Raw genomic sequence first — 11370 nt, 5'->3', positions numbered from 1 at the left:
GGGTCGGCGAGGAGGACCGAGTCCGCGCGCGCGGGGCACCTGTTGGTTACCCTCTGCACCGTACGTCTCGGTACGTGCATGCACGCGAGCCTCATGATGCGCTGGTCCATGCCGATGGATGCCGCGAGCGCACACGGCAAACAACTCCCCCCCCCCCCCCCCCCCCCCCCCCCCCCCCCCCCGCACCAGCTCCCCGCCCCCCGCGGCCCCGGCTTCGTCGGTCGCCCGCCTCAGCGCTCGTCGCCCGTCGTCGTCAGCATCATGATCATGACGAGGAAACGCGCGCGGACGCAAGCACAGCGCACCGAGAAGCAAGTGCTCTCAGGTCACAGATTGAGAAGCAAGGCGCGCCAGATATCATATCCAGGTGGCGACGTCGATTTGACAGTCTCCCTCCCAAGTGACAGGTCGCGGCTACTACTATACTACCAGTAGCACTACTACTATAAATTCTACGTGAATTAATTAGGTTCTTAGACTTGAGGCGACTTGTTTGCTCGGAAGCTACGACTTCATCTCCAAATTGCAATTAGATGGGCAGGCAGGAAGAGAAAGAGAGAGAGAGCCCTACCATGTCATTATCACAGTGAGAAACAATGGCAACTGAAGAATAGTTTTGAGCAGTGACTGACTGACTGGTTGGTACGCAGAAGAGAAGGCAAACAAAGCAATGGCGATCCACATCTCTAATAATTTCTCTATGATATGGTGCTAGCTAGTCACAGACCATATGGAGAGAGAGAGATGATAATGTACATGTGATGACCTCATACTCAGAGAGAGATCATATCGATGGACAGGGAACCAAGAACGACTAGCAAGAGACACGCTAGCCCTGCATGAGTAGTCATTGCCGAAGCTTTGAGCACGCGTTAATTAGTGTGGTCTCCTCGGTCATGTCAGGCTGTGGCAGAGGCCGGCCGGCGGCGGCTTGACATAAACGTGATGATCCGCTGCCGCCCACATCTCGGCCTGCGCGTTGGGAAAGTAGCACGCGGAGAGCTCCTGCAGGGACGCCGACGCCGCCCTGTCTTGCAGCAGCAGTGGGGCGAACCCAGTGCCGAAGAAGTCGCCGCCAGGCGGGAACTCGCTGTCGCCTAGGAGCTCCGGCAGGAACATGTCGTCGAGCGGCAGCCCGCCAGCCCAGGTGCCGCTGATGGCGCCGGTGGGCGGCGCCGGCGCGGCGGAGAACTCGGCGAGCGAAGACGCTTGCTGCTGCTGCTGCGGCGCCGGCGTCAGTGTGCCGTCGTAGCGCGCGAGCACCGGAGCAGCAGCCTGCAGCGTCGTTGGCGGGGAGGGGTACATGGCGCCGAAGCTGCACGCGTCGCTGGCGCTCGCGGTGGTGACCGCGGACGAGGCGGACGCGGGCGACGGCTGCATGGAGGAGGCGCATTGTTGGCTCCGGGGAGCAGCGGCGCCGCGGCGTCCCCGACCGCCGCCTGAGCTGTGCCCCTGCTGCTGGTGGTAGTACTCCTGCCGGTGGTGGTGATGCTGGTGCATGGCGGTTGCCTTCTTCTTGAGCTTGGTGTTCCAGTAGTTCTTGACGTCGTTGTCCGTCCGGCCCGGCAGCTTGGAAGCGATGATGGACCACCTGCTCCCGATGGAGTTGTAGAGGGAGCAGATGATCCGGTCCTCCTGCTCCGTGTAGCCGCCGTGCTTGATGTCCGGCCGCAGGTAGTTCAGCCACCGCAGCCGGCAGCTCTTGCCGCACCGGTTCAGCCCTGCACATCCATGGACGAACGATGCAACCATCAGAATTATACTCAATAAGCATCGATCCAGTTGCCGGTGTATAGAACGCACCTGCTTTGTGCGGGAGCGCGATCCAGTTGCCGCCGGTGCCGTGGTTGTGGACGTAGCTCCGCAGCAGCTCGTCCTCCTCGGGCGACCACGGCCCCCGCTTCACACTCGTCTTGTCGCAGCACGGCGCCCGACCCATGCTGGCACTGCGCTGCTGCCTGCTCCAACAGAATTCTCAGGCTGTGTGTGCCCGCTCTGATCGAACAAACGCGCGCACGTCGGGAAGGGAGGGGAACCGGCAGCCGTGGTGGGGATCGGGATAGGGTGGTGGTGGCAGGCCGCGGCTGCAGCGGCGGTGTGGGTTTCTGTGCTCGGGGGCGCGGCAGCAGCCGGACCGCCGGGGCGGGCGTGTGTTTCTGGCAGAAGATACTCGCAACAAGGTAGGCCAGGAAGCGAGGTTGCAGCTGCGGTCTGCGGGGAGCGCAGGCGCGTTTTATAGCGGCAGCCTTGACCTTGAGGCACCACAAGCACCAGGTGCGTTCGGGGCCTGGCCTGGGAAGGATAGTGGGCGTGGGCCAGGTGCGACCAATTTGCGGAGCCGTCCCCGCGGCCCGGCCCCGACCGTATTATTGTTCGTCCCTGTCGCCGTACGTATTGCGCCGTGGCCGTTTGTTTTGAAAAATGTTTTTGCTTCTATAGCACTGTATGTTTTAGTACTTGTGTGTTTTTAGTCAATCCGTCTGGTTGTACTTGGGCACACAAGTATGCGAAATTGTTTGTGAACGTGTCTCAGACGACGACAGCAGTTCTTAGGCATTGTTGACAAATGCGGGGGGCATCGTTGATTATCGCTTTTGTTTACAACCTGTGGCCATGCGATGCAAACCCATGCGGATACCGCCACGGGATAAAGAAAGAACACGAGCTGGGCATGGCCCTATGAATTGTTTGGACGCCTTTCCTTTCGGCTAGTAGCAGGGGAATGGAGCACCTTGTTTCATCGATCCATTTCCAAGCGCGGCAGAGGCGGTGGGGTCAAGCGCGGTGACTCACAAGATTGTGCGCTATACCTGCCGGGGCAATCTTCGCGTCGCCGTTACAACACCGCACCAACCCCGTTCGAACCCTTGTTCATCTCGACGGGGTAAATCTGTGCACTCTAGGTCCAATAGGGCAATAGGAGTAAATAAACAGTAGCCAAGGGGCATGCACCTTGACCTTTTTGCGCTGGCGAAGGCTGTGCAGAAAGGGAACGGAGCGAACGGAAATGGCAATCATCGTCATATACTAGTAGTTCACACAGGGCCAAAGACAACGCATACGGCTGCTACCTGCATTCTTTCTTTCTTTTTTTATTTTCGGTCCATGCAGCGAGAACAAGGACGGAAGAAGTTGCGCTGTGCTGTGCAGGGTTCCAGGGCATGCAGGTTTGACTACCATACTGTTCCGACATCTTTCAAAGGTTTGGACTTTGAAAGAGCCATGGATGAACAATAATTAAAACGGAAACGACGCGTATGTCGCAACAGATTCACATGTGTAGTCTGCTTGAAGCTTTCTATGCCATTAGTGTTCCTCTTGACCAATGTGTCAAACACATATTGATATTAGGGGGGGGGGGGGGGGGGGGGGGGGGGGGGGGGGACAGAAGGGGGGCTCATCGAAACTACCGAAAGGGCAGCCCAACATGGTCTCACAACCCAAAAGCAGAGGCAAGACCCACCACATACAGCCCACCTTCTCAAAACAGCCCAAAACATTACGGCCCGTCCAGATCCAACTCCAGCAGTCCTCCTGATCGTTCCTCGAGCGTACGCTCGTTTTTGGACAGCGCAATGTGTATGCTTGGCAGACGGGTGTTCTATATTCTGTTTAATTAATGGATGTAGGTTAAGTGCAATGTGTTTCTAAAAATAAAGTCGTTGACGTTGAATCAGGTCAAACATTAGTAAGGGCTAGCACGCTCCAGCTCGCACATGTGCCATGACCTCAGCGAGAACGCCATAGAACAGTGAGACCACAACCATCAAGTTGGTCGGACCGATCCTTCGTCCAGTAAACTCCTGAATACCTCCCAAGATGACCCGTCGAAGAAAGGCACAACGAGGTTGCCCTGGATCGACAAAGCCTAAAGATGAGCAAACGGGCCGCCCGGCCCGGCACGGGATGGAAGGGCCTGCTGGGCCACCGGGCCGTGCCGTGCCGCACCAATCCTTCGTGCCTGGCCGACGGCCCAGGCACGCCCCTCTGGGCCACATTTCCTGCCGGGACGTCCCAAAAAGCACGGCCAATTTTGCTGGGCGGGCCGGCCCGTGGCCTGCACAGTCGTCGCACAGGGACTCAGGGGAGCAGGGAGGAAGAGGAGAAGGGCGCAGCTGCGCAGCCAGTCGACGACGAGGTGGGCAGGCGGCAGTGTCCTTGAGCACGGGGCCAGCGGAGGAGGTGTCGTGCTCGGGCGTCGGCCATCGGGGAGAGAGCGGAGGCGCGCGTCGGGGGAGGGAGGCATGCATCGGGCTCGCTCGGCGCCCTGACGGTCGCTCGCGCGATAGGGAGACGGAGGCTCGCGTCGGGGAGTGGGAGGCACGCGTTGCGCTCAGGCAGCGGGTGCTCGCGCGTTGGGGAGAAGGAGGCGCGCCTAGATCTGACACGGGGGAGGGGAAGCGGCGGAGTCGCGACCTGGGAGGGGGTGCGCAGTCGAGACGGAGATAGCGGATGGGAGTTCTAGAATGGACGAGTTAGTGTATGGGCCAGATTAGGACTTGGGAGTTGGTGTTGGGCCTTCATCGGGCCTTTGGCTATTTACTAGGCCGTGCCATTCCGCCCGACGTGCCTAGGTTGCGGCCCAAGAATGATTCGGAGAGTCGGGCTATGCTGTGCTTAGGCCGGGCCAAAAACCGTGCTTCGGGCCGGACCACCGTGCTGCGGGCTGCATGTTCATCTTTTACAAAGCCACATAAAACTCCGTCAAATATCGTCGAGAGACGTGATGAACATCAAGGGTTGGAGAAGTAGGGTAAAATGGGTAGTAGATGTATTTTTTGACAATTGAAAGTTGGATTCCTCGATCGGTCGTGATCATCCTCTCATAAACATAGAGGTGGTCCGGTGTCGGGTTCATAAACCTGAGGTCCCCAATAGACCTGTTTCCCTGCAAAACCTGGCCCAGCAGGCGGCGCAGCAATAACGCACGCCTGGGCCAGCCCAGATACATAATGATAGGACGACACAACGATCCGATCTCCGACCGGACGGCCTAGCCAAGGTGGTACCACAGTCCGACTCCGACCGAGGATACGCCAGACCTCTGCTCGCTGCTCTTTCCCGACCGACACGGTCGGGACCGACTAGGAATGACTGACCGGAGACGCCCGCTCGGTGAGGGCCCGAGGATCAGGCGGATCAGATAAGGTAAGGCACTCAAGTCAACCGTAATACCGAGAACCATACCCTACCATGCCCTGCGCACCAGTAGGACGATGCCACCAGGTCTTGCCAGATGGGCACTATACAACCTTCGGAACGTGTCAGAGCACAAACAGTATTGTAGGCGCCGATGTTTGTCGTACTAGGCAAACATGGAAGAGCCTGTCAGATGCGTCTGAACATAAACATTGTTGTGGGCGCCGACGACCGTCTCGTACCTGACAGCGTGTGCAACACAAGTAGGTAGCACATGTATACATTCTCTCTTTTTCTCTTTGACCGGCCATCCCTTTCAACTATAAAAGGGAATGCGCTCTCTCCCAACAGGGGGAGAGGCTAGACGACTCGAGGACTTGACGACATAAGGACTCGAAATAGCTCAATAGCTCTAGAACTCGATAGCAACACAGAGGATACACTCCAATACTTAGCGCACGTTAGAGCACCTGTCACTCTCTGCCATTCGGTTCAGAGTCCGACCGGGCCTTTAACACCCTCCTTCTCATTCTTATTCGTTTGTAACCCCACATCAAACTTTGAGCACCTGGGCTTAGGAATAAAGTCATCGACCGACTAAAACTGGACGTAGGGCACATTGCCTGAACCAGTATAAATCCTGTGTCATCGCGTGCTAGGCCATATCCGATCACAATGCACGACAAAACTACAAATATTTACTTATCGGTCACTTTTCGCACCGACAACCGGCTTGGCCTGTTTTGAAAACCGGCCTAGTTGGTTTTCTTGCGGCCGGGATGTGTTGCCGCACAGCTCACAAGAAAGGGAACTTGGCTAGGCCAGTTTTGGTAGATTAAGCCAAAACCGTCTATTCTTCAATTGAACTTCAATTTCAATGTTCCAAATATATTCCTACAATGCCTTGAAGCCAGAAACTTTATGGTGGAGTCCCTTACTTTTGTTGGTATACTTTTGTTCCGAACATATGACCCCTATATTCATGTGAAGTTTACATGAACCTAAAAATATAAAAACACCAAATAACAACGATTCCTAACTCATCAGCTACTTGGTATCTGTAACACCCTCATTGTTACGCCCTAAACAAATTACCAAATCATGTCATGAGCCTCATGTTTATGTGATAATGCATGGGATGGAATGTGTAGATAACATTTTTGTAACTTAAGATGATCAATAAAAATATTAAATGAGAAGCTATTCCATAACTCATATGTATCAAATAGAGTTTCAAACTAATTTTTATTGAACAAAAAATACTATAGAACATATATGTAGCACTTAAATAAAGTTTGGAATATGAACTTTGTAGATGACAATGAAATACTTCTATAGAAAAATAACATTGCTAGCCAATATTTCCAATAGCCTAGAAATGCAACTTGGAATCAAGTTTAGCTCAAAGACTTAGAATATTTTCAAGTTTATAAATAGCAAGACAATACCATGTTTGAAAATTTATTTTCTGAAATCAAGTTAAGAAGTGGTGTCGTGTTTTAGCTCGAGTTGATAGCCTGATAAGCCCTCTTGAGCATGGTGAAGGTGGTTTGATTCCTAGAACAACTATTTAGTTTTTATAGACGCAATAAAATTCATGCACGACATGTTCTTGGGCTGGTTCGCCGAGTGAGCGCGATCACCACGCCCGACCACACGGCCTGGCAGTGGCTTGGTTGCCACTGGCCTCTAGCGCACGAAGCCACTGCTACTGCTTACGCAGCCTAGCGGTACTACCACCGGCCCCATCGTGCAGCTGCACTGCCGACCTGCCCTGCGCCACGACGCAGCCACTGTCTATGCCGTCGCCTCACCGTCACGTCCGCGATTCTCTTTGCACCTCTACGCCGCTGCTGGCCCGGTTCAAGGCCACCACTGGTGCGTGCACGTGGTCGAGCTCGTCGTCACCTTGCCATTAATGACACTGCGCCCACACGGGCCATGCCAGTCGATGGACGCACGTGCCTGTCCTATTGCGTTCGCACGCGTAACACCTAGATCATGCTAGCCACATCACGCCAAGGCGAGACCAAGATGAGCCCACTTGCCGCCTCGTCTCTCTCTCTCCCTCTGCTGCAGCCGTCGAGCCATGCCATTAAATTGGCCACCGAGTGATCACTTTGATTTAATTCAGCACGTCTATGGCTTCACCATCATGTCCTCTCACTGCCTGACCCCACCCAACCTTGAACAGTGCATGGCCAAGCTCCAATTTGGAACTTTCCTCGCCGCCATGCCGATAAGGCCGTTCTCAGCCATGGCCAAGGGCAGCCCTCCATCACTTCACCCCAAGCCAATTCCTGTGCACCGCTAGATTCGCCTTCATCCCTTCTTTGCCCTGCGCGCCATAGCTGAACCTCTACCGCCTTCTCATCGTTGCATACGCAACCGTGCCGCCATAGTGCACCGCCGCATGTGGCCAGCCCTTCTCTGTCATCCTCCGCTCCAACCGTCACCTTAGCCTTGTCCACGGTAGCCTCATAATGCTCCCACGCTAACCAATTAGGTCTGTAGCTGCCCTAGCTCGCTAGAATAGTGGCGCCGCCATCGCGGATGGCCGCGCATCGATGTAGCCTTCCCCAGCAAGTCATGTCACTCCACAACGCCGCTTAGCATAGCCACTCGGGTCGGAGATGATGACTGACCCATTAGGACGGTCGGCGTAGGTCCTAGGTGGCCGACGTGGCCACGCTGTGTCATCGCCGCCACACCGCCGTGCGCTGAGTCACTGGGGGTGCGCGCGGGGGAATTCTAGGAAAGCCAGGGGGTTAAGTGAGAAGGTTTGAGAGAGGGGGAAATAGCGTACAAACTTAGTTGTAATTCGCGAGAAGTACGAGGTCTATTTTGCGAAAGCACCAGCACACGTGGGATCCCCCCTCCATGGGCCGGCATTGCTTGGGCCGCTTCAGCCTGCCGCTGCACGCGGGCTGTGTCACGCGGGCCACGCATGTGGGCCACGCTGAAGATTCACTTTTCATTTTCTTAAGGAATTAGAAATAGTTTTCTAATATAATTTCTGAGCTGATCTTTGGCACTTAATATAAAATCATGTAGGTGTCCAAAAATTGTGAAATAAATTTTGTTAGGTTCCTAAATTTATGATCTATCTGATGGTATATTTAGTTCATGTTAATATATGTTGACACTAGGAGCTATTAAATAGTATGAGAATGCTTAATATTATTAAATTGATTATTGTAGGAATTTTTGTGGTGAATTGGTGATAGTTTTGATCCTAAAATTTTTACAGTAGTTTCATTGTATTATTATGTGTTCACTGTAATTTTTGTAGCTTTAGAATAGACTAAGCATTAGAGTAGTTAAATGCTCTTTGTTTCAATATACATTAAATCACTAGTAGAAATAAAGATATATCCTGAAATTGCCAAGCTAAGGGTTTGTTAGTTGAACCCAACACTTTGCTTGATGAAGATGGTAGTTAGTTTAGTACCTTAGTCATTAGAGCTAGCTTAGTAGCTCAGTATGCGTATTCTTATTTTAAAAATTGATGTTGCCTAAATGCTAAGTGTTGCATCATCATCGCATGCATGTAGAGAACGAGTTGGTGGAGATAGTGACCATAGACGATCATGAGTGCGAGGACATCATCGAGGAGTATGAGGAGAAGATTCTCGTGCAGGAGGAGGTCCCGGAGCCATCGACGACTGACTCAGCTGACACCACGTCTACCCAAGACAAGACCCGATGCATAACCCTTATATTTGATAACCAATGAATATATATATGTGATGTGCATTTACGTTACAGGAATTATATGGAAACCATATGCATAGATATATCTGTCCTATGAGTCTTACTAGTGCAGGTTCGAGTAGTTGCTATTCTTCGGTTATCGATAGCGTGAGTAACCTGTCGTTGCTTATAATAGGTGATTATTATAATTACTCTTATGATAAAATGATGAAAGGAAAATAGAGACTGGCAAGGATACGGTATGGGTTTTGGTGGGTGTAACAAGTTGTGTCCCGTACCCACGAGGCTTAGCTTGGTTACACTGTTTTCCCTATCCGTATCGATTGAGGACCGTCCATTGTTGTGGATGATAGTCAGGTCACAGACTTATTATCCTGAGCACATACTTGCTTATGGGGGCGGAAAGGCTCGTTACACTATTGTCGTGGGTTCCGACTCTTTCCGGACCGACTGATTGGATGCGGGGAAAGGTGGAGGTCTAAGCACCATATTGAGATCGGATCTCAAGTGTGGGGGCTTGGAGTCCAAGTTTGGACGGGGACCTAGACCCCGTGATAGGAGTGGAATGGGTTGGTCTTGTGTGTGCCTAGGGTATAAACATGGCATGTGTTTTGGGGTATGCAGCTGGGATACATTGGTTCATGAATCATTGTTTCTGTGAGACGGTATGACTTGGCTATGATCTGGCACCGTAGTAAGAACTGGAAGATAAAAGATGGTAAAATGGTTCTCATTGCTCAACCCTTGCTTGAAGGTGGTACAGGTGCTTACATAGAATGGTTATCTAATGAAGTAATCATGACTACTAATTAAACTTGATCTTAAGGACGTACTTCTAGTAATGCTTTTTGCAAACAAAAAGAAAATAGCAAACCCATATTGCCTATCAACGCCATGCAGCATGTGGACCACCATGTGATTTGGTGGGAGTTTATCACTATTTTCTATCAATACTATATTCCTGCTGGTTTGCTGAACATGAAGCTGTCTGAGTTTCTAGAGCTAAAGCAAGGAAACTGACTATGATGGAATGTGTGAACAAGTTCAACCATCTTGGACAATATTCTAGGACTCATGTGGATACTGATGAGAAGAAGATGGACCGATTCAATCATGGTCTCTCTTGTATCTTGCAAGAGAAGTTATATACAGGGGGCTATCAGACTTTTGGTGCTTTGATGAATGCTGCCATTGCTATGGAGGGACTTCAGCGTGACTCTCAGGCTGAGTGGAAGTGCAAGAGGGTGATCACTGGATCTTCTAGTCACCTACAGTCGCAGAAGGTACAGGTTGTGAGGAGGGTGTCTTATCACTCTTCGGGTGGACAGCAATCTCACCGTACTTAGTAGACTCACCAGGCGCCTTCCAGTTAGTACCGTGCACCTACTCAACAGGTGCAGCAGCCTTAGGGACAGCAGGTTTTGCCTCTTCAGGGATAGGGAAACAAGTTGGGTGCTTGTTTCAAGTGTGGCAAGGAAGGCCACTAGGCTCGTGAGTGCCCCTAGAACCAATTTGCTTAGTCTTCTTAGCCTTTAGCTAACTCTCATCTAGTCAAGACCATCACCAGGAAGAAGGTACCCATGAGCCGCTCTGAATAGGTTAACTTCACCAAGGCTAAGGACATTCTGTAGGGTGAGCCTGTGATGGCTGGTATGTTTACCATTAATTCTCACCCAGCATATGTGTTATTTGATTCTGGTTCATCACATTCATTCATGAGTATGGGGTTTGCACAAAGGCACAATATATCTACTATGGCTATTCCTATCGCCTATAGAATTAGAACCTCGGGTGCGTAGTTGTGCGTTAAAACTCAAATGGACACAACGAGACTAGTGCTAGCAACTCACTCTTATTGTCTCCAATTCATGGTGCTGTCTGGACAAGGCATAAATACAATTCTAGGAATGAACTGATTAAGAAATTATGGGGTAGCCCTGAACCTTAGACAGAGAATTGTTGAGTTGAGGCTCCCTTTTTCTGAGGATAGAATGTCTCTCCTTATGCCTTTAGTCCCTGCCTTGCCAGTTGTTTCTCATGCTGAAGCTTCTCCTAATCTTGCTTCTATTCCTTGTGGTCTGTGAGTTTCTAGATGTCTTTCCTAAAGATCTACCTAGGTTACCACCGAATAGGGATGTGGAGTTTAAAATTGAGTTAGAACCTAGTACTGCTCCTATTTTGCGGCGTCCTTATCACATGGCTCCATAGGAATTGGCTGAGATGAAGAAACAATTAGAGGAATTATTGGAGAAGGGATTCATCCGTCTAAGTTCTTCACCATGGGGATGTCTAGCTATTTTTGTGAAGAAGAAGGATGGCACTCTTTGAATGTGTGTGGATTATCGCCCTCTCAATGTGGTAACGATTAAGAACAAGTATCATTTACCTCGTATTGATATTTTGTTCGATCAGTTGGCTGGTGCCAAGGTGTTTTCAAAGATTGATCTTCATTCTTTGTATCACCAAATTAAGATCCAACCACAAGATATACCAAAGACAGCTTTCTCAACTAGGTAT

The 11370-nt window shown here is 51.3% G+C and overlaps 1 protein-coding gene across 1 annotated transcript; it reads right to left on the bottom strand.

Moving 5' to 3' along the window:
* Positions 1-627: 627 nt before the first annotated feature.
* LOC136458732 (transcription factor MYB4-like) lies at positions 628-2078 on the bottom strand. The gene is made up of 2 exons (XM_066458660.1): positions 1804-2078; positions 628-1721 (listed from the first exon to the last, which is right to left on the bottom strand). The coding sequence occupies exons 1-2, from the start codon at positions 1937-1939 to the stop codon at positions 895-897; spliced, it is 963 nt and encodes a 320-aa protein (XP_066314757.1). The 5' UTR covers positions 1940-2078; the 3' UTR covers positions 628-894.
* Positions 2079-11370: the final 9292 nt, after the last annotated feature.

This window comes from Miscanthus floridulus, chromosome 6 (assembly GCF_019320115.1).
Source record: "Miscanthus floridulus cultivar M001 chromosome 6, ASM1932011v1, whole genome shotgun sequence".
NCBI lineage: Eukaryota > Viridiplantae > Streptophyta > Magnoliopsida > Poales > Poaceae > Miscanthus > Miscanthus floridulus.
Note: the sequence above shows the minus strand (reverse complement) of the source record. Positions and strands in the feature narration are given on the sequence as shown.